This window comes from Poromitra crassiceps (assembly GCF_964638095.1).
Source record: "Poromitra crassiceps genome assembly, chromosome: 29".
Taxonomy (NCBI): domain Eukaryota; kingdom Metazoa; phylum Chordata; class Actinopteri; order Beryciformes; family Melamphaidae; genus Poromitra; species Poromitra crassiceps.
Window position 1 is genome coordinate 9,315,314 of NC_139641.1, and position 25,140 is coordinate 9,340,453.

Below are 25,140 nucleotides of genomic sequence, written 5' to 3' on the forward strand. Positions count from 1 at the left end.
AAACAATCCAAAATTCTAAATGTTATTCTTTTCCTTTGTTATTGTCATCTATAGTGGTTATTTGCATAAAAACACACAATTTGATTTGGAAATAATTGTATCTTTATTTAAATGTGCTTTCATTAAAAAAAAAAGTAACTCCATTTGTAACTTGAGTTACTTGACAAAGTAAGTGGTATAATATTACTGAAATCCGGTAACCCTTCCTTTTACAGTCCCCTAATTACTTTTTATTGATTGATTGATTGATTTTCGGGCATGATAAACAAATAATAAAATAAATTGATTGTGAATTTGCTGTATATTGTATGCTGTGAATTCTAATTGACTATGATTGTTTGGCACTTCTTGCCTATATTTCTTTTATTCTTTATCTTTGTTTTTGTTTTTCACCATGTTCGAAATAAATCTAATCTAAATCTAATCTAATTTACCAGATATTAACCCGATAAATACCGGGTATTTACTGGTCTATTACCTATTATTATCTCGTAAATACCTGTAACTACCTGGTATTTACCTGCACTACCAGGTAAATACTTGGTAATTAGGGGACTGTAAAAGGAAGGGTTACCTGAAATCCTATTGGTAATAAGTTATATTAGTGAGTTACTGCTAAAGGTAATATATTACATGTGATATGTTACTTTTGTAATGAGTTACCCCCAACACTGTAAATGGAAAGGGCAAAATCAGCGCGATTGTGATGCCATGAAATTGCCAAGTGATAGTGAAGTACTGATCTGTTTTGGGCCAGGACCCAATATGACAATATTTTGTCCAACATAAAACTGTGTGCTCTCTTCCCAAATGTTTATTTAAGATGCTGATTAAACAGCATAGCAAGGGTGCAATCTCTTCTCTTTCCACGTGTGGGGCTATAATTACGGGGTACGGTGGCGCAGTCGGTAGTGCTGTCGCGGCGCTGGAGTTGTGACCCCCCCATATCTTCAGTGCCTACTGCCCAGGTGGGCTATCTCGTCGAAAGGGCCTTTCTGTGTGGAGTTTGCATGTTCTCCCCGTACCACCCAGGGGGTTCCTCCGTACATAACCCCCCACTAAAAACATGCAGAAGATCGTCATCCGACCAGTGACGACAACATCTGGAATTGGTCCAATGATGGTCCCCGGGCGCTGGAAAGAAAAAGCGACCACTGCTCCTGGCCTGCCCCCTGGAGGAAAGGACAAGCCTGGATGGGTCAAATGCAGAGGACATATTTCACCGGCCACCGTCAGCATGAGTGTGTGTTGTGGCCGCATGCATGTGTTGTAGTGTGTTCGTGTGACAATAAAGACGGGCTGCCGTCTGAAATCGTGTTTAATTACAGTGCTGAAGTGGCTTCAGTTATGTTTAAGCTGGCATCTTTGTGATGTATGATGGAAAGTTCCCCAGCATGAATGCAATCTAAAGTAAATTGTTACGTTTTAAGTGCTTGTACTGCACATAAAAGTGTCACTGTCCACTGTCCAATACCAGATGAAGCAAAATAGCATAAAAATAAATCAAAATGATAGCTTGCTGCGCAGTGGTGAGTCAGGGCTGGGCATTTTGAGGAGCAAGAGCAGAGGACGAAGAAGAAGTAGAAGGAGAGGAGGAAACACATGAGGGTCCATCAGCAGACCTTTCCGAATGAAAAATATGATTAAACCTTGAAATATCTGTGAAATGTGTGTCTAGTGTGAGTATGGCATATTTATTCTGCATCACAAAGGGATTGAACTCACCAAGGGAAAATTGTGAAAATTGTAAAAAAAAAAAAAAAAAAATCTAAAATATACAAAATATATTAAGCCACTAACTAAGACCTTGAGGAGCACCATCCAAAAATTCACACTGTGATTTGTTATAAAGGAATTGCATTTTTCGGCAATTGGGTGGTGGGCACTTCTGTTTGGGAAATTGCTCAGAAACCCTCTTATTGTCAATGTACCTAGGAAAGCCATACATCCCTCTGAATGCCCTAGGTCTCTATTTTGTGGTTGTACATTTTCATGAGGCTGGCGGTTGTCCTAGAGGTCACAATAGGTGAGTTTATACAGTGAGGTCAAGTTAAAAAAATGGTCGCACTACAATGAAATGGCCACTATGGGGACTAACATCATCACACATGAAGACAGTTGGGCTCATTGAATCCACAAGAATCTCAGCTTTCCAGTCATACCTAATTTATGCAATTCCAAGACTGTTTAGGAGCCCAGTATCCAGAAATATTCAAATAGAATAGGCAAAAATAACACATTTAAGGTCCTTACACATCAAGAGCGATGCGAATATACAGCACGGAATTGCGATGCGAGTTTTGACCCACCTGTCAATCACAGCCACAGATGTGTACACGTCGGAAGCGAATTTCTGAAAAATCGACCATGGTTCGAAAAAATAAACACCGCAATAACGCTTAGCAAAAGATCGCCGTTGGTATGCATGGTTGCATTGACTGATATCCACCTTATTTTTGAATGCCCCACTGTAAAAAAGAATCGTGGGTACAAGGTCCGGTTTAACGTGACTCATTGTTGCTTTGTTATACTCTGGCTGCAGACCCGAATTATAAACCGGAAGCTGGAGTCCGTTATAAAAGTTATAAATATAGTCACGTTATAAACAACTAACCAACGCTGGAGGTCCGTATGGAAACTCGAAATGTGTGTTACTCAAAATGGTTAAAAGTTAAATCAATTTGGTGGCGTTTTACTGCCATGTAACATAGCTAGCTAGCCGCTAACATTAGCCACAGTTAGTAGCCGACTACCCACAATGCATTACGTTATCCCAGCACCCGAACGACACGGCTGTAGAGCAGAATGGCTCTGCTGTAAAAGGGTAAAATCCTCATAGACGTTTTTTTTGTCAGGGGCTGGGGGGTTATCTAAATTGGTTACACCGGAAATAGAACCCATACTTAACGTAAGGCAAAATGGCCGCCAAAAATAAGGTGGATAGGTTTGGAAAATATTATTGACGTGCGAATTAAACGCACGAAAAAAACGCTCCCGATGTGTAAGGACCATTATACTGCATGCAAAACCTTCATGGTTTTTTGCTCAAACTGGTATTATCATAAAGTGGGCATGTCTGTAAAGTGGAATACCCATGTGACTCGTGGGTACCCATAAAACCCGATGTCTCATTCAGATATCTTGAGGTGAAAGGTCAAGGGACACCTTTGAAAATGGCCATGCCAATTTTCAAAAGGGGGGGGGGGGGGTCAAGAGGTCAACAAGTGCCTTGTTGACATCAGCTGTAGTTGGGAATAAACAGTTAAAAGCCCCAGTTCACAGAGGCGTTGTTGCCCCGTCAAACATGGAAGAACAAAAACAAAACAGGAGCAAAGTTTTATGCGTTAGGAGATTTTCTTTTAAGGTTTGTCTGAGGAAGGAGAAATTACGCCGTGATGATAGGAGGCGTGAGGAGTGATGCCGTTTTGTGAGAGGGATGAGCTATGATAACTGAGGAACGAGGACTGATAACTGAGGACTGATGACTGATGACTTACGAGTGAGGACTGATGACTGAGGACTGAGTTCAATCCCTTCCAAACCTCTCACCGCTCCCTTCGCTCCTCCACCAGTGCAGGGCGCCTCGCTCCTCCTTCGCTACGGGTGCTCTAAAGTCGCTCATCCCGATCTCGACTCTTCTCGTCCCTGGCACCCCAATGGTGGAACGAGCTGCCACCTTCGGTCAGGACTGCTGAATCACTGCCGATCTTTCGGAAAAGACTAAAGACTCACCTTTTCAGGCTCCAACTGGGCTCTTCTTGATCTAACTTCTTTCTCTCTCTTTCTAAAAAAAATAATCCTAAACTAAAACTCGTACCACTGTTCCTTCAGGATTTGTAGTTGTCATAGACTGTGCTCCATAGTTGATTGCTCTATTGCTGACAAAAAGTGTGTTATTGTAAGTCGCTTTGGATAAAAGCGTCTGCCAAATGACGTAATGTAAATGTAATGTAATGAGGACTGATGACTGACGACTTACGAGTGAGGACTGAGGACTGATGACTGACGAGTGAGGACTGACGACCAGTGTTGTAACTAAGTTACTAAGTTACTTTTTGCGGTAACGAGTACTGTAACAAATTACTTCATCAGTAAGGTAACGTACTTACAATTATTGCGGTTTAAACAGGCTCGTTACTCGTTACTTCACTTTTTTTTAAGTCTTAATCACTGTGAGTATTTCCAGGTAAAACGATTCTGTGCGGGACCTACAGCAGCGAGGGTAGAGAGGAAAAATGCCTGGAGTCTGATGGCGGTCTGATGAGGAAGTAATCGTGCGGCACTTCTATACTTTCTAAATGTTACTGGACCAAATTCTGATAGTGAAACGGGTCATTTTGCACGAGCTGTGTTGTGTACGGTAGCGGTGTTCATTTCACACCGCTCGGCGAGTCAGCAGCATGGAGCCCTCTCCTCCTCGCTTCTCTCAGGCTGTCTGTCACCAGTGCCCTGCTGCACCCAGGCAAGCACAGCACTCGTCTCTCACTTACAGATTCCCCTCGCGTTGGAGGGTGTTCACGGTGTGTTTCACGTTGTTTGGTCATGAAATGGAGAAAAAAAAATGCCTGCAAGTCTGCTGCCTTTTGGAGATGAACTGCTATTAAAGGCAGCCGCGACGAGCGGCTGCTTTGGGGCTCTGCTCTGTCCCTATCTGCAGGCAGCGCTGGGCTCTGCTGCTCACTGTCACTCCACTTTTACAAACGGTAACCACAGTGTTTATGTTGTTCAGCCAGGATATTATAGACTACTGATACAGTTGTTAATTATACACTGCCAAAAGTGTACTGGCTACTTTTAGAATGCAATAATAAATATGCCTCAATGCCTAAATGTTTTCTTGTTCCACTACTTTTCGTCGTAGTGATAATGGGTACAATCAATCACGATCAAATTTGACAGTTGTCTTGTCCCACACTGTGCTGCTACAGCAACCCCAAAATAATGTGTGTGCATTAATAAGAATAAAAAAAAGTTACTCAAAAGTAATTTTCCTAGTAACTAGTTACCTGAAAAGTCACGAGTAACTTAAAGTAACTAAGTTACTTTTCAGAGCAGTAACTAGTAACTGTAACTAAGTTACCGGTACTAATTTAAAGTAACTTGCCCAACACTGCTGACGACTGAGGACTGATGACTGACGAGTGAGGACTGATGACTGACGAGTGAGGACTGAGGACTGATGACTGACGAGTGAGGACTGATGACTGACGAGTGAGGACTGAGGACTGATGACTGACGAGTGAGGACTGATGACTGACGAGTGAGGACTGATGACTGATGAGTGAGGACTGATGACTGATGAGTGAGGACTGATGACTGACGAGTGAGGACTGATGACTGATGAGTGAGGACTGATGACTGACGAGTGAGGACTGATGACTGACGAGTGAGGACTGATGACTGACGAGTGAGGACTGATGACTGACGAGTGAGGACTGATGACTGACGAGTGAGGACTGATGACTGACGAGTGAGGACTGATGACTGACGAGTGAGGACTGACGAGTGAGGACTGACGAGTGAGGACTGACGAGTGATGACTGACGAGTGAGGACTTATGACTGACGAGTGACGCCGTATTGTGCGATGACTGACGTGTGAGGAGTGAAACAGTAATGCAGGAAGAATGACAGCGTTTTTTCGTGAGAGGACTGAAGGTGTTTCGGAGCACACTCAATACAAAAGGGTTGGCCGTACTGCCGGAACAGACTCGCACACATTGTCAGACGCAAGTAACCTGACACTGCCAGCCAGATTGTAGTGCCAGTTTAAAAGGCTGCGTCACCCATCTATTACATGCAGTGTTGGGGGTAACTCATTACAAAAGTGACATATTACATGTAATAAATTACTTTTAGCAGTAAATCAGTAATATAACTTGACTTACTTACTTACTTATTGGATTTCAGTAATATTATACCAGTTACTTTGTCAAGTAACTCAAGTAAAAAATGGAGTTACATTTTATTAAATCAAAGCACATATTTAAAAAAGATACAACAATTTCCTAATCAAACTGTGTTTTTATGCAAATAACCATTATAGATGACAATCACAAAGGAAAAGAATAACATTTAGAATTTTGGATTGTTTACACTGACTTCAAGGCGGTTGAAATAATTTTTCGGGATGGTCCCGGGGCAGCGATGTCATTCTGCTGCTGCTGTTGTTTTGGTAAAAGTAATGCAAAAGTAGTGTAATAAGTAACGAGTTACTCTACACAGAAAGTAATATTGTAAAGTAACTTATTACTTTCAAATGAAAGTAACTAGTAATATGTAGTATATTACATTTTGAAAGTAACTTGCCCAACACTGATTACATGGGTGTGAGTCTGTTCCAGCAGCTGTACCGAGTGTCAAATATTCAAAATTCTGAGAATTTGTGATTTTTAAAGATGCTTTATTTCTCTGTTGACTGGATACTGATACATTAGGGCAGAATTCAAAATACTGTCAAAAATCCAGTTTTTGAGATACAATTCTGAAATTTTACATATTTCATCTACCATGACAACAAAAGTTTGTCAAATTTTGTCATGAACATTGATGATTTATTTAACGAGAATTTTCAGTAGCTGTTTACAGTATCATTTACAGTCAAACATTTTGATGCGTTGTGGGCACAGATTTTGATAATTCAAAAAATCTGGCTGTATTATTTGTGGAAGAAGGTGCTTTTAGACTGTTGCTGTAGCGCCACCATCAGGACTATTGGCACACAATTCCTGTTGACCTACTGTATGTGCAAATTGTGGTTTTATTTTCATGCATGGGAAGGCAGACGGAAAACAATATTGGCAAATACAAGAGGGACCGGCAGCAGAGCTAATATATAAATAATAAATCAATCTATGAAATTGGAAAAGCAAAACCGTACTTGCCTTTCCATTTGCTCATCTGCTTCTTTTTCTTTCTTCTCCTCCACCTCCTCCTCCATCTCTTCTTCCTCCGTCATCCCTCGTCCTGTACAGGAGCGTCTGCTGTTGTCCCTGCTGCCTGCTCACATCGCCCGCGTGATGAAGGCTGAGATCATCCAGAGACTGCAGGGGCCAAACTTTGGCCAGATGGAGAACACAAACAATTTCCATAACCTCTATGTCCAGAGACACACCAATGTCAGGCATGTATTATGGATTTGTATTACATTAACCCTCCCGTAAACCCAACATTTCTGTTCAGATTTTGTGCAGTACCAAGTAGGGGTGTCACGATACACTCAGTTCACAATACGATACACGATATTGGGTTCACGATAACGATATGATACGATATTTTAACAATATTTTTTTGCGATCGATTTGTAAGTTGAGGGGGCATCCTCCACGCTAATTTGAGTCATTTCACCATTTTCATCCTCCGTGTCTGTAACGTCCCTCGTCTGTTCAAACAAAGCAATGAAAAGGAGAGCGAGCATGCAATCAGATGCAGATCAGTGCCACCATGTTCAGCTGCTTTTTCTCGCGATATGAGATTTCATCTCAACGATACATATTGTCACGTTTTGATATCGTGATATATTGTGGGACGATATATTGTGACATCCCTAGTACCAAGTCATATTCATACAGTATGCATCTTCAGCGTGTTGAGGATAGAGATTCTCCTGTGTATATTTATAATAGTTTCTCTTCTTCTAGTATACTGTATGCAGATATAGTAGGCTTCACGCGGCTGGCCAGTGACTGCTCCCCTGGAGAGCTGGTGCACATGCTGAATGAGCTTTTTGGCAAATTCGACCAAATTGCCAAGGTAAACATTTCATTACCAAATCACACATCCTAATGCAGCGCCAGGCAAACATATGAATTCATAGTTTGGGATTTTTCATTTTTTGTTGGTAATGAATGAATGAATGGTTTATTTTCGGTCATAGGTTATAATGAAGCACAAACAAAATGTAACAATTTGTGTGAATATACAGCAAGAGAAGATCACATATCAAACAATTTTACACAAATACAATTTATACAATCAATGACCGAAAAAAAGGAATAGGCTGAAGCCAAGGCTTATTTTTTGCCTATCCTGTATAATCCTGTTGTGCAGGTCCAGAATAAATATTTGCCTCTTGCAGAGGTGGAAAGTACTCAAGTACAAGTACTTGACTTCAGGTACCCCAAATTTTCTCTGAACTGCACACCAGAAACTGCTGCTCACCAGAAACTGTCCAATCTATCCTCGCTAACTGCCAGTGTTGCCAAGCAAAGTAGCTATATTTGTCTACTCAAAAAAAAAGTTGGTAGAAGTTTGCAGACGCCATCATATGCCAACTTGCATATGAATAACCTATAACACTCCTGGCTCGCAATGGAGGTGGGGGGGGGGGGGCTACATTGTGTGTGGAAGGTGTGATCATCAGACCTCTGTGGAGGACCAGCAAGTAGAGCAAACCACCATCAGACGTTCCAAATGCTTTGAGATTCAACACCTCACCAGAAGGTCAACGATGGTCGGTCAGACAGACAGACAGACAGACAGACAGACAGACAGACAGACAGACAGACAGAGAGACAGGCAGGCAGACAGGCAGGCAGGCAGGCAGGCAGGGAGGCAGGCAGGCAGGCATGCAGACAGACAGGCAGGCAGGCAGACAGACAGGCAGGCAGACAGACAGACAGACAGGCAGGCAGGCAGGCAGACAGACAGACAGACAGACAGCAACGAGAATAGGTTGGTGCTTAGTCACAAAGGAGATGGAGACGGAGGTGTTGGAAAACACTTCTGCAGACCTAAATCCAACTGAAACTCCATTGGATTTGGTTAGTTGAAGAGGAACTTGAAGAAACTTAGAGAAATAACCTAGTTTGAAATGATACAGTATACCCCCCCCCCACACACACCCACAAAAAAGTAACTAAGTAACTTTTACTCCGAGTACACTTTAAATTAGCTACATTTTACTTTTACTCAAGTCGATTTTTTTAAGACAGTAATCAAAGTAACAGTAATACTTTTTGTGTACTTTTTCCAGCCCTGATTTTACTTGTACTTGAGTTAATTTTCAATAAAGGAGTACGTTTTCCCCCTCTGGCCTCTTACTGCTTAATGGTCAAATATAACTGAGGTATTAATATGCACACATGTTGGGGTATGGCCATGCACATATTGGTTTATGAATATAATAAGACACCCTGATTGGTCAAGGGCTTCTTTCTGGATTCACCAATGTGGGTACAACAGAAATCAGAGTATCCAAGGGTGTGTTTTTATTTCAAAGAACAATTATGCAGTGGTGTATAAAGTACCATACTTAAGTAAAAGTAAAGATATCTTCCCAGAAAAAGACTTTGGTAAAAGTCAAAGTCACTCATTAGAATATCACTTGAGTCTTAAAGTACTTGATATTTTCTGTACTTAAGTATCAAAAGTAATTTTCTGATATTAAATGTACTTAAGTATTGAAAGTAAAAAGTACAAGTAAATGCTGCTAAAAAAAATCAAGCAAAAGACATGCCTGGGCTTGAGTAGAAGTCTATTTCTTCTTCTTGACTTTTATAGCCGCTGGCAAACAACGTTATGTTGCATTACAGCCACCAAATGGAATGGCGTGTGGATCGTGATTAACGTAACTTGCAAACTAGGAGCACTGATTTGCCAAACCTGATTGTTTGCAGGCTACGTAATTTCTTCTGATTTTACTTTGTAACTAAGATGCTTGGGGGAAATGTAGTGGAGTAAAAGTGAAAGTTGACAGAAATATAAATACTCAAGTAAAGTACAGATACTCAGAAAAAAATACTTAAGTACAGTACTTAAGTATTTATACTTTGTTACATTACACCACTGCAATTAAGATATTTTCTTTCATCCAGACGTAAGAAAAAAAAGGCTTTCTAGAGCCTCCATCAGCGGAACGTTTGTCTGAGTCTCTGTTTCCACCTTCTCCTCACAGGAAAACGAATGTATGCGCATCAAAATCCTGGGTGACTGTTACTACTGTGTGTCCGGCCTGCCCGAGTCTCTGCCCAACCACGCTAAGAACTGCGTCAAAATGGGTCTGGACATGTGCGAGGCCATCAAGTAAGTCTCCGTTACAGAACTACATAACGCAGTGCGACCCGCATCATTGGCTGGAGCTGGACTGTGCTCTAACCAATCAGAGCTTGTCTCAACTGCACTGATGACATCACAATCATCACAGCTGTTCAGAGCATGAAAGGTGGTGCTGGAGGTGTTGGGCCTCACACTGCCATCCGCTGGGTGCTGGTGTAGCTGGCACAGCGCTCTGGGCAGCAGCGGCACAGCGCTCTGGGCAGCAGCGGGGCAAACAGGCATTGCACCAGGCCCGGTTTTACAGGGGTGCAAAAGCACGCATTGCACCCTTATTTTAATTGTCTGCATGCTCAGTTGAAAAGAGTGGTAAAAAAAAACATTTTTTTTTTTTTATAAATGCTGCAGCTGCACACTTAAGCCCAATTTATGCTTCGTCTGCCGACACTTTTGAAACGGTCGCCGACAGAAATGAGGACTTGAGTCGACACTTTCAAGTGTCGGCGAGCAGTGTCTGCTACCTGGTGAAATGTCTAGTGTCGCTGACTACGTCACATAATGTCGCGCAAGTGTGAGTTGTGTGGTTGTGTCGTTATATGCGGCTGCAGTTACATGTTGCCTCCGACGTGGGTTCACTGACAGCATTCCCTTCTCTCTTGGCTGTCTGCACTAGTTCTCTGCCTCCCTCTGTCTATAGCGTCACGTGACCGTTGAGCCGAGGAGAGAAGCATAAATGCAGCAACATGAGCGACACTTTATTTTTCGTTTGCGACCATGTGCTGAGCGACACTTTCGTATAAATTAAGCTTTACTGTTTAAACTCGAATTATAATTGTTGTTTTTCTTTCTTCTTTGATGTGAATTTATGGCTTTTTGGCACCTACAGTATATGTAACCTTTTAAGGTTGAGATAATTGTATTATCATTATATGGTCCAAATATTTCAGTAAAGCACTTGAAACACTTGAAATATTCTTGCTTGGCTGGTATCATTCTACTTGAAATGATGGTAAAATGCATTATTTTTTAGTAAAATAACATGTCAAATTTTTCGGGCGGCCCGTGCATGTGCACCCCTTCCTATCTAGGATGCATCCCTACTCATCTTGTTCTGGAACCGGCCTTGCATTGCACTAGTCTGACAAATGACAGATTTTACAGATGGGATCAAAACACTTCTCACCTCAAATTAAATGGAATTAAATAAAGGGTTAGATGATGGATAACACACATAACATCACCTGAGTGCTTCCCCTTTCTCATATGGTATACCAACTGTAAAACTATATGTACTGTAGGGATTCTATTCTTCTCACAATAGAGAATTTGCTTAAAGGGTTAGTTCACTTTTTTTTTTTAAGTCTAGCCCTATTTGCTACCAGTGTTGGGGGTAATTCATTACAAAAGTAATATATTACATGAAAATATATTACTTTTAGCAGTAACTCAGTAATATAACGTATTACTTATAGGATTTCAGTAATATTATACCAGTTACTTTGTCAAGTAACTCAAGTTACAAATTGAGTTACATATTTTTTTAAATCAAAGCACATATTTAAATAAAGATACAATAATTTCCTAATCAAACTGTTTTTTATGCAATTAACCACTAAAGATGACAATAACAAAGGAAAAGAATAACATTTAGAATTTTGGATTTTGTTTGTTTTTTGTTTGTAATTTTGTTTACACTGACTTCAAGGCGGTTCAAATGATTTTTCGGGATGGTTCCGGGGCAGCAATGTCATTCTGCTGCTGCTGTTATTTTGGTGAAAGTAATTACGCAGTAGCATAATAAGTAACAAGTTACTCTACACAGATAGTAATATTGTAAAGTAACTTATTACTTTCAAATGAGAGTAACTAGTACTATGTAGTATATTACATTTTCAAAGTAACTTGCCCAACACTGTTCTTCTCACAATAGATAATTTGCTTAAAGGGTTAGTTCACTTTTTTTTTTAAAGTCTAGCCCTATTTGCTACTTTACCAATAATGATGTTGATTGGTAGAGTTCTTTCTCAGCACACTCCATGCTCTTCCTCATAGTAGCTCTGGAAAGTTTAAAACAAAAACTAATGCAAAGTCAACGGGGTCACGCTCCTGTATGTACAAGCTGACTGACGCTCACTGAAGTTCCATCCACAGTGCACACAAAGTACATCTTAGTGAGCTTCAGTTAGCTTGTACATATAGGAGCAGTTACGCCATTGACGTTGCGTTTGTTTTTGCCCAACTTTCCAGAGCTACTATGAGGAGCAGGATGGATTCTGCTGAGACAGAACTCTACCGATCAACGTCATCATTGGTAAGTAGTAGTAGTGATGCGCGGGTCGGGGTTTTTTAACACCCGCACCAAACCCAACCCGTCATTGGAGCCAGGCCGCACCGCCCGGCCCGTTAAAATATCTGAAAATGCCGAACCCAACCCAACCCAGCAGCCCGCAAATGGCCAATCTAATGTAATATGTCTCCGGACTCACGCTGAGCGCAGCAGAGCTCTCCAAGGTGTCCAAACTCTGTCTCTTTTCCTCCCCTCTCTCTTTCTCTCTCTCACACAGACGCACACATGCGTGCCGGTGCGCAACAACAGTTTTATCCTATTCCTTTATGTCTCGGCTTTGGTCAGAGTCCACAGTGTCTATTCAATTCAATGCAATTCAATTTTATTTATAGTGTGAAATCACCATGAGACATGGTCCCGAAACACTTGACAGTTAAAGAAAGCATCATAGAACAGTACAATAATACATGATGGTACAGTGCATGATGAAGTTGAAAGCAAGTCAAATAAAAGCAGATACAGTGTAAGAGCTACAATAAGAACAATAAGTTAAAGGGAAGGGAGTTAAAACACAGGTAATAAATCAATATCACAATATCAATATCAACTCAGCTACACCCTGCGGACTCTCAAGAGTCTATTTATACTTCTGGAAATGTTAGGTACTGCTTCTGTGCACTTAAATTAACAAGCTTGTAATGTTGAGCCTTTCGAGCACAGTATTTTTTATCGCATTGTATTGTAATGTCGCTACCAGTCGGCTGTGGCTCAGGAGGTAGAGCGGGTCGTCCACTAATCAGAAGGCCGGCGGTTCGATCCCGGCTCCTTCAGTCCGCATGTCGAAGTGTCCTTGGGCAGGACACTGAACCCCAAATTGCTCCCGATGGTGTGCCAGCACCCTGCGTGAATGGGTGAATGTAGGCACATTGTAATGTGCTTTGGATAAAAGCGCTAAATGCAGTCCATTTACCATTTAACAGTTGAAAGCTGCCGCGTCCATTTCCCACATCATCATAAACTCCTCCCTCCTTGTCGTTTCGTCTCGTCTCCTGGTTGGCTTGTGTTCGCGAATGCCTGGAAATATCCCACCCACAACTCAACTAATTGTGATTGGCTAACCCCACAACTCAATGGAATTCTGATTGGTTAAAACACCTGTCATCAAAATTCTCATCCCCATGTCATGACCAGAGTGGGTCTTCGCGAAGGGCTGCTGGCTTGCTGTCAATCAAATGCCATTTGCCTGTGGGGGCTAGTCCAAATTTAACCCCATATTTGCTGAAACAAAGTGAGTCCAAGATCATAGCAATTTAGGGACATTATTACTATTATTTCAGTGAATAAAAACTAATAAATAACTACAAATAATTGATTAGGGGGGAAATTCTTTTCTTTTCAATTTCTTCTTGGGTCTTCACTGAATACCTAGAAGGCCCAGATTTTAATAACGTTAAAATAAACTGACCTGGGAGCTGACAAATTTCAGTGTGCGGACTCTATTTATTTTCTAAGTTTATTTGCCTTTTGTCCTGCACCTGACCTCCTTCAAGCGGATGTGCACGCCCTACTTCTTTCTTCATTGACCAGATTTTAATAACACCTTGTCTTGTCTTATTTACAAGATAGATTGGATGAGTAACGCTTCTCTGTGGCTCTACTTTAGTAAATGTCTGTTTTTGCGCCCAACAGGAAAGTGCGGGACGCCACTGGGGTGGACATCAACATGCGCGTCGGGGTGCATTCTGGGAATGTCCTGTGTGGCGTGATTGGACTTCAGAAGTGGCAATATGATGTGTGGTCACATGATGTCACACTGGCCAATCATATGGAGGCAGGCGGTGTACCAGGGTGAGCAAAAAAATATATATATTTGAATGTTGCCTAGAAACGTGTAGAAACGACTTTTGTTCATATCCTACTTTATCTACAGTACATTTCGTCCTGTTAGTCTGTTGGTTCTGTTGGTTAAGCTCTGCTGAAGATCCATTATTAATGATCATACCCGATTTTTAAACACGATTTTCTTTTTTAAACACGATTTCAGACGGACAAGCCCGTCTTTATTGTCACACGAACACACTACAACCCATCCAGGCTTGTCCTTTCCTCCGGGGGGCAGGCCAGGAGCAGTGGTCACTTTTTCTTTCCAGCGCCCGGGGACCATCATTGGACCATCATTGGAGCAACTTCAGATGTTGTCGTCACTGGTCGGATGACGATCTTCTGCATGTTTTTAGTGGGGGGTTATGTACGGAGGAACCCCCTGGGGGGTACCGGGAGAACATGCAAACTCCACACAGAAAGGCCCTTTCGACGAGATAGCCCACCTGGGCAGTAGGCACTGAAGATATGGGGGGGTCACAACTCCAGCGCCCACAGCGTCCCATGCGAGAATCGAACTCAGGACCTTCTAGCTGTGAGGCGACAGCGCTACCGACTGCGCCACCGTACCCCCTACCATACCATAGAAGACGTAATAATTTACCATGTTTGTTAATTTCCAGGCGAGTCCATATCACCTCAGTAACACTGGAGCACCTGAATGGAGCCTACAAGGTGGAAGATGGAGATGGACAGGAGAGAGACCCCTACCTGAAGGAGCATGGAGTCATCACCTACCTGGTCATCAATCCAAAGGTATAGGGATGCCAACTATCATGCCCCCTCATTGCAATTGTGTACAATGCATTCAGGGGCGGCTGTAGCTCAGGAGGTAGAGCGGGTCGTCCACTAATCGCTTTGGATAAAAGAGATCGTTGGTTCGATTCCTGCCTCCTCCAGTCTGCATGTCGAAGTGTCCTTGGGCAAGATACTGAACCCCAAATTGCTCCTGATGGTGTGCCAGCACCCTGCGTGGTAGCCTGCCGCCATCGGTGTGTGAATGGGTGAATGTACCTACTGACTGTAAAGCGCTTTGGATAAAAGCGCTATATAAATGCAGGCCATTTTAGGCCATTGTGAACAGTACAATCAAGAATGATTTCCCCTTTTGTAGGTTGTTTCATATATCTCAGAGGAGGCATAGAAGCTGACAGCTATGCTGTCTTTCACAATACAAAAGCAACAATTGGAGAAAATATTGAAATTATAATAAACTTGTATAGTAGAAATCAGAAATGTGTTTTTCTCCTATCCCATAACTCGTGCGAAATGTTGCTCCTTTCAGCTGGAGAGTATAATCGAAATTGAACTTTGGCATTCCAGGAGCTTGATGAGGTATTGATCTTAACACGTTAAGTGCCATAGCCGAGATAATTCGTCTTACATAATCCAACGCTTGAGTGCCAGAGCCGAGTTTACTCGTCTTACATAAACATTTTTTTTTTTTGACGGTGGGACATCAATCAACAACTTTTACATCTTCGAGATCACTATTGGAGCAAGAGAATGTGTATAATCTATTTTACCGACCCACTAAGTGTTGACAGTGCTCCCCCAGACGACCGAAATCAAAGAAAAAACTGCCGCGGGAGCAAGCCATTCAAGGAAATGGCGAGGCGATTTTACAGTAATCCATTTCAGACTTGTCTTGCCGAGAGCGGCCGCGCGCAGGCAGCAGCACACAGAGAGCGGAGAGCGATTTGCAAAATAGATTATAGGTGAAACACACTTTGAAACACCTCAGAAAGGCCAGAATCAACATCTGCCCATCGCCCACGCATTCCCCGGCCCATCTTGACTCGCACAAGGAGCGTCCGCACGCAGGCAAGCAGGCAGGCAGGCACGCAGACAGGCAGGCAGCAGCAACGCGCTTCTGACACGCCCGCCAGGAGGAAGGAGAAGACACATGGAGGGAGGAGTTTGAATGAGAGGGGTGTTTCCTGTTGTTATGGAGGAAATTACTGTTCAAAACTATTGTTTAGAATGTCTGACGGTCTTACTGATGCCAAAAATGAATGGTTAAAGTGACTGTTTCACAAAAAGCCATTTATCTCTGAATAAATTTCCAGACGCTGAAACCATGCTGTACTCAACGGCTAATATCTACATAACTACTAACTCTGCAAACTAACTCTTTTAGACAGAGAAAGCACACATTATATTAGTTATTTTTAGATGATTGGTGTTCATGAATTCTTAACAGAAAATAATCCTCGGCTGTTGTAAAATGAGCCAGAATCGTCAAAAACACCCCTGGCACAACTTACCTACAGGATTGAAAACATGGCTGGCACTCAATGTGTTAAATGTAAATGTGTCTTCCAGCAAGCGACTTTCCCATCATTATGTGCAAGAACATGCTTTCAGAAAACCCAATTCCCTCAAACATATATATTATGTTCAAGTAGTACCTTGTTTTTCTCTGCTTTTTTCTACTATACATTGTGAATAGACTCCACTTAGCAAACATCAATAGACCGATCACCCTGTGTGTAATAAACAGTGTTCATTACAAAAGTAACATATTACATGTAATATATTACTTTTAGCAGTAACTCAGTAATATAACTTATTACTTATAAGATTTCAGTAATATTATACCAGTTACTTTGTCAAGTAACTCAAGTTACAAATTGAGTTACATTTTATTAAATCAAAGCACATATTTAAAAAAGATACAATCATTTCCTAATCAAACTGTGTGTTTTTATGCAAATAACCACTACAGATGACAATAACAAAGGAAAAGAATAACATTTAGAATTTTGGATTGTTTACACCGCCTTCAAGGCGGTTTAAATAATTTTTCGGTATGGTTCCGGGGCGGCGATGTCATTCTGCTGCTGCTGTTGTTTTGGTGAAAGTAATGCAAAAGTAGTGAAATAAGTAACGAGTTACTCTACACATAAAGTAATATTGTAAAGTAACTTATTACTTTCAAATGAAAGTAACTAGTAATATGCAGTATATTACATTTTGAAAGTAACTTGCCCAACACTGGTAATAAAATAATAATTTCTGTGTGCATGATGTGTCTCCAGGTGGAGCGTCGGAGCCCGCAGCACTACTACCGTCCCAGGGACACCGTCCTCGGAGCCAAGATGAGGGCCTCGGTCCGGATGACCCGCTACCTGGAGTCCTGGGGAGCGGCCAAACCCTTCGCCAACATGCACCACCGAGACAGCATGACCAATGAAAACGGCAAGATCAACACCGCCGTGAGTCTGGCTTCTTTTTACCGCCTGTGTGTTGCCATTTGGACGAGCTTGTCCATAGCTTGTAACCCATCTGATTCTGATTCTGATTCTGATGCTGATTCTGATTCTGATTCTGATCTCTCTCCCCTCTTGCTCCAGGATGTGCCGATGGGGCAGTATCAATTCCAGAGGAGATCAGAGAGGTGAGCTTGCTCGTTTCGCTCCGGAAACCAGGATTATCCCCCAATGCCTTGATATTAAAGAGACAGATGACTGTTACAATGCCTTGATATTACAGAGACAGATGACTGTTACAATGCCTTGATATTACAGATACAGATGACTGTTACAATGCCTTGATATTACAGATACAGATGACTGTTACAATGCCTTGATATTACAGAGACAGATGACTGTTACAATGCCTTGATATTACAGAGACAGATGACTGTTACAATGCCTTGATATTACAGATACAGATGACTGTTACAATGCCTTGATATTACAGAGACAGATGACTGTTACAATGCCTTGATATTACAGAGACAGATGACTGTTACAATGCCTTGATATTACAGATACATATGACTGTTACAATGCCTTGATATTACAGAGACAGATGACTGTTACAATGTCTTGATATTATAGAGACAGATGACTGTTACAATGCCTTGATATTACAGAGACAGATGACTGTTACAATGCCTTGATATTACAGATACAGATGACTGTTACAATGCCTTGATATTACAGAGACAGATGACTGTTACAATGTCTTGATATTATAGAGACAGATGACTGTTACAATGCCTTGATATTACAGATACAGATGACTGTTACAATGCCTTGATATTACAGAGACATATGACTGTTACAATGCCTTGATATTACAGATACAGATGACTGTTACAATGCCTTGATATTACAGATACAGATGACTGTTACAATGCCTTGATATTACAGAGACATATGACTGTTACAATGCCTTGATATTAGAGACAGATGACTGTTACAACGCCTTGATATTACAGAGACAGATGACTGTTACAATGCCTTGATATTACAGAGACAGATGACTGTTACAATGCCTTGATATTACAGAGACAGATGACTGTTACAATGCCTTGATATTACAGATACAGATGACTGTTACAATGCCTTGATATTACAGATACAGATGACTGTTACAATGCCTTGATATTACAGAGACAGATGACTGTTACAATGCCTTGATATTACAGATACAGATGACTGTTACAATGCCTTGATATTACAGATACAGATGACTGTTACAATGCCTTGATATTACAGATACAGATGACTGTTACAATGCCTTGATATTACAGAGACAGATGACTGTTACAATGCCTTGATATTATAGAGACAGATGACTGTTACAATGCCTTGATATTACAGATACAGATGACTGTTACAATGCCTTGATATTACAGAGACAGATGACTGTTACAATGCCTTGATATTATAGAGACAGATGACTGTTACAATGCCTTGATATTACAGAGACAGATGACTGTTACAATGCCTTGATATTACAGAGACAGATGACTGTTACAATGCCTTGATATTACAGAGACAGATGACTGTTACAATGCCTTGATATTATAGAGACAGATGACTGTTACAATGCCTTGATATTACAGAGACAGATGACTGTTACAATGCCTTGATATTACAGAGACAGATGACTGTTACAATGCCTTGATATTATAGAGACAGATGACTGTTACAATGCCTTGATATTACAGAGACAGATGACTGTTACAATGCCTTGATATTACAGAGACAGATGACTGTTACAATGCCTTGATATTATAGAGACAGATGACTGTTACAATGCCTTGATATTACAGAGACAGATGACTGTTACAATGCCTTGATATTACAGAGACAGATGACTGTTACAATGCCTTGATATTATAGAGACAGATGACTGTTACAATGCCTTGATATTACAGAGACAGATGACTGTTACAATGCCTTGATATTACAGAGACAGATGACTGTTACAATGCCTTGATATTACAGAGACAGATGACTGTTACAATGCCTTGATATTACAGAGACAGATGACTGTTACAATGCCTTGATATTATAGAGACAGATGACTGTTACAATGCCTTGATATTACAGAGACAGATGACTGTTACAATGCCTTGATATTACAGAGACAGATGACTGTTACAATGCCTTGATATTACAGAGACAGATGACTGTTACAATGCCTTGATATTATAGAGACAGATGACTGTTACAATGCCTTGATATTACAGAGACAGATGACTGTTACAATGCCTTGATATTATAGAGACAGATGACTGTTACAATGCCTTGATATTACAGAGACAGATGACTGTTACAATGCCTTGATATTACAGAGACAGATGACTGTTACAATGCCTTGATATTACAGAGACAGATGACTGTTACAATGCCTTGATATTATAGAGACAGATGACTGTTACAATGCCTTGATATTACAGAGACAGATGACTGTTACAATGCCTTGATATTATAGAGACAGATGACTGTTACAATGCCTTGATATTACAGAGACAGATGACTGTTACAATGCCTTGATATTATAGAGACAGATGACTGTTACAATGCCTTGATATTATAGAGACAGATGACTGTTACAATGCCTTGATATTACAGAGACAGATGACTGTTACAATGCCTTGATATTACAGAGACAGATGACTGTTACAATGCCTTGATATTACAGAGACAGATGACTGTTACAATGCCTTGATATTACAGAGACAGATGACTGTTACAATGCCTTGATATTATAGAGACAGATGACTGTTACAATGCCTTGATATTATAGAGACAGATGACTGTTACAATGCCTTGATATTATAGAGACAGATGACTGTTACAATGCCTTGATATTATAGAGACAGATGACTGTTACAATGCCTTGATATTACAGAGACAGATGACTGTTACAATGCCTTGATATTACAGAGACAGATGACTGTTACAATGCCTTGATATTACAGAGACAGATGACTGTTACAATGCCTTGATATTACAGAGACAGATGACTGTTACAATGCCTTGATATTACAGAGACAGATGACTGTTACAATGCCTTGATATTACAGAGACAGATGACTGTTACAATGCCTTGATATTATAGAGACAGATGACTGTTACAATGCCTTGATATTACAGAGACAGATGACTGTTACAATGTCTTGATATTACAGAGACAGATGACTGTTACAATGCCTTGATATTACAGAGACAGATGACTGTTACAATGCCTTGATATTACAGAGACAGATGACTGTTACAATGCCTTGATATTACAGAGACAGATGACTGTTACAATGCCTTGATATTATAGATACAGATGACTGTTACAATGCCTTGATATTACAGAGACAGATGACTGTTACAATGCCTTGATATTACAGAGACAGATGACTGTTACAATGCCTTGATATTACAGAGACAGATGACTGTTACAATGCCTTGATATTACAGAGACAGATGACTGTTACAATGCCTTGATATTATAGAGACAGATGACTGTTACAATGGCTTGATATTACAGAGACAGATGACTGTTACAATGCCTTGATATTACAGAGACAGATGACTGTTACAATGCCTTGATATTACAGAGACAGATGACTGTTACAATGCCTTGATATTACAGAGACAGATGACTGTTACAATGCCTTGATATTACAGAGACAGATGACTGTTACAACGCCTTGAAATTACAGAGACAGATGACTGTTACAATGCCTTGATATTACAGAGACATATGACTGTTACAATGCCTTGATATTACAGAGACAGATGACTGTTACAATGCCTTGATATTACAGAGACAGATGACTGTTACAATGCCTTGATATTACAGAGACAGATGACTGTTACAATGCCTTGATATTACAGAGACAGATGACTGTTACAATGCCTTGATATTACAGAGACATATGACTGTTACAATGCCTTGATATTACAGATACAGATGACTGTTACAATGCCTTGATATTACAGAGACAGATGACTGTTACAATGCCTTGATATTACAGAGACAGATGACTGTTACAATGCCTTGATATTACAGAGATGACTGTTACAATGCCTTGATATTACAGAGACAGATGACTGTTACAATGCCTTGATATTACAGAGATGACTGTTACAATGCCTTGATATTACAGAGACAGATGACTGTTACAATGCCTTGATATTACAGAGATGACTGTTACAATGCCTTGATATTACAGAGACATATGACTGTTACAATGCCTTGATATTACAGAGACAGATGACTGTTACAATGCCTTGATATTACAGAGACAGATGACTGTTGCAATGCCTTGATATTACAGAGACAGATGACTGTTACAATGCCTTGATATTACAGAGAGAGATGACTGTTACAATGCCTTGATATTACAGAGACAGATGACTGTTACAATGCCTTGATATTACAGATACAGATGACTGTTACAATGCCTTGATATTACAGAGAGAGATGACTGTTACAATGCCTTGATATTACAGAGACAGATGACTGTTGCAATGCCTTGATATTACAGAGACAGATGACTGTTACAATGCCTTGATATTACAGAGACAGATGACTGTTGCAATGCCTTGATATTATAGAGACATATGACTGTTACAATGCCTTGATATTATAGAGACAGATGACTGTTACAATGCCTTGATATTACAGAGACATATGACTGTTACAATGCCTTGATATTACAGAGACATATGACTGTTACAATGCCTTGATATTACAGATACAGATGACTGTTACAATGCCTTGATATTACAGAGACAGATGACTGTTACAATGCCTTGATATTACAGATACAGATGACTGTTACAATGCCTTGATATTATAGAGACATATGACTGTTACAATGCCTTGATATTACAGAGACAGATGACTGTTACAATGCCTTGATATTACAGAGACAGATGACTGTTGCAATGCCTTGATATTATAGAGACATATGACTGTTACAATGCCTTGATATTACAGAGACAGATGACTGTTACAATGCCTTGATATTACAGATACAGATGACTGTTACAATGCCTTGATATTACAGATACAGATGACTGTTGCAATGCCTTGATATTATAGAGACATATGACTGTTACAATGCCTTGATATTACAGAGACAGATGACTGTTACAATGCCTTGATATTACAGATACAGATGACTGTTACAATGCCTTGATATTACAGAGACATATGACTGTTACAATGCCTTGATATTACAGATACAGATGACTGTTACAATGCCTTGATATTACAGATACAGATGACTGTTACAATGCCTTGATATTACAGATACAGATGACTGTTGCAATGCCTTGATATTATAGATACAGATGACTGTTACAATGCCTTGATATTACAGATACAGATGACTGTTGCAATGCCTTGATATTACAGATACAGATGACTGTTACAATGCCTTGATATTACAGATACAGATGACTGTTACAATGCCTTGATATTACAGAGACATATGACTGTTACAATGCCTTGATATTACAGATACAGATGACTGTTACAATGCCTTGATATTACAGATACAGATGACTGTTACAATGCCTTGATATTACAGATACAGATGACTGTTGCAATGCCTTGATATTATAGAGACATATGACTGTTACAATGCCTTGATATTACAGAGACAGATGACTGTTACAATGCCTTGATATTACAGATACAGATGACTGTTACAATGCCTTGATATTACAGAGACATATGACTGTTACAATGCCTTGATATTACAGAGACAGATGACTGTTACAATGCCTTGATATTACAGATACAGATGACTGTTACAATGCCTTGATATTACAGAGACATATGACTGTTACAATGCCTTGATATTACAGAGACAGATGACTGTTACAATGCCTTGATATTACAGATACATATGACTGTTACAATGCCTTGATATTTTTATTATATTTATTATTATTTATTTAGTCTATCTGTTTTTCTTCCCAATAAAGAACGAAGTCCCAGAAGAAACGGTTCGAGGAGGAACTTAATGAGAGGATGATCAGGACCTTTGATGGGATCAATTCGCAAAAGTAAGGGTGTTCCTAAAAATAATTATAGTTAATTTTAACTATAAGTGGTCAGAGTCAATAACAGGCTATCCAAGCCACTGCCCATTAGCATGGGTGCTCCCCAGGGTTGTGTTTTGTCCTCTTTACTTTATTTATTTTATACCAACGACTGCATCTCGCTTTCCGACTTAGTCAAAATATTTAAATTTGCGGATGACACCACTGTGACAGGTCTGATCTCCTGTAATGATGAAACAGCTTACAGAGCAGAAGTCTCCTCACTTGTCGAGTGGTGCGCCCAGAACAACTTAACCCTCAACATCTCCAAAACCAAGGAGATGATTGTGGATTTCCGCAAAAATAAAACTGAACTCCAGCCTTTAATCATAAATGATCAAGCTGTTGAGAAAGTGGAAAGTTTCAAATTCCTGGGGACCACGATTTCCTCTTCTCTTAAATGGAACGTCAATGTGAGCCTTATCGTAAAGAAAGCCCACCAACGTTTGTTCTTCCTGAGGCAACTCAGGAAATTCAAAGTCTCAAAGATAGGGATGTGTCACTTCTCCCGAGCTATGATAGAGAGTGTGCTCACATTCTCTATCACAGTTTGGTTTGGTAACTGTTCAGCTGAAGACAGAGAAGAGCTGAACAGGGTCGTGAAAACGGCATCGAAGATCATAGGTAAGGATTTGCCGAGAATATGCGATATTTATAATGAGCGCATATTGAAGCTAGGGCTGAAGATAATAAGGGACCCCTCCCATCCAGCCAATGCTCTCTTTGCCCCCCTTCCTTCGGGAAGAAGGGTACGCAGCATCAAATGCCGAACCACTCGTCTGCGTAACAGCTCGTACCCTGAAGCAGTGAGGGCCCTTAACTCCTCCTCAGTTCAGTTCACCACCCCATCTTAATTTTACTCCCTGGTCTTTTAATGCACCAGACACTTTAATGCATTGTGCACTTTTTTTGGTTGCACTAGCCGCCTGTGCCTATCCTGCACTGTACACTGTATTGCATACTGTTTTGCATTTTGCAGTTGTTTTTGATTGCATGTTCCTACTTTTTATACATTGCAGCAGATGTGTAGTTGTATTGTCTGTCTCTCATGGTCTGTTACTGTGATTGTTTTGTCTGTTTGAGCATGCCAAGACAAATTCCAATCAATTTTGGTTGATATGGCAATAAAACTATTGAATCTTGAATCTTGAATCTTGAATCATAACGTGGTTGTGAAATCAGAATTGGCTTTGGGAATTATGCTAATGCTGATATCACTATTATTATTATTATTATTATTATTATTATTATTATTATTATTATTATCTTAATTACTGTATGATGAAAAAATAATCTTAACAAGAAAGTTAGCACAAATCCTGGCATGGATCGCTTTATTTTAGGGGAAATGTATTGAATTCAATACGTTTCCTCCCCGATATTTCTTCTTTCCTTCTGCTTTTGACTGATGTCTCTACACTCCTGCAGGCAGTGGCTGAAGTCCGAGGACATCCAGAGAATATCATTATTCTTTCACAACAAGTCCTTGGAGAAGGAGGTAAGAGACGGCGCGAGTCAATTGGTATCGTTCACAGCCCAGTAGTCAAGGACTAGAGGCGTTGTTGAAAAAAACAAATACATCATGGGTTTTAAACAGCTTTGTCAAGGCCTCACTTTCTTTTCTCCT

The 25,140-nt window shown here is 40.4% G+C and overlaps 1 protein-coding gene across 1 annotated transcript in view; it reads left to right on the forward strand.

The window, feature by feature from the left end:
- The window catches only part of LOC310800191 (adenylate cyclase type 2-like), a gene marked incomplete at its 3' end in the record, with an annotated part of 173,109 nt that overhangs the window by 91,040 nt on the left and 56,929 nt on the right, over nt 1-25,140 (forward strand). The window contains exons 4-12 of the mRNA XM_083662776.1: nt 6,974-7,122; nt 7,640-7,751; nt 9,895-10,022; nt 13,969-14,127; nt 14,784-14,916; nt 17,202-17,378; nt 17,517-17,560; nt 23,397-23,477; nt 24,942-25,011. Coding sequence (XP_083518902.1) covers nt 6,974-7,122; nt 7,640-7,751; nt 9,895-10,022; nt 13,969-14,127; nt 14,784-14,916; nt 17,202-17,378; nt 17,517-17,560; nt 23,397-23,477; nt 24,942-25,011 — 1,053 coding nt within the window. The remainder of the gene's footprint in view (nt 1-6,973; nt 7,123-7,639; nt 7,752-9,894; nt 10,023-13,968; nt 14,128-14,783; nt 14,917-17,201; nt 17,379-17,516; nt 17,561-23,396; nt 23,478-24,941; nt 25,012-25,140) is intronic.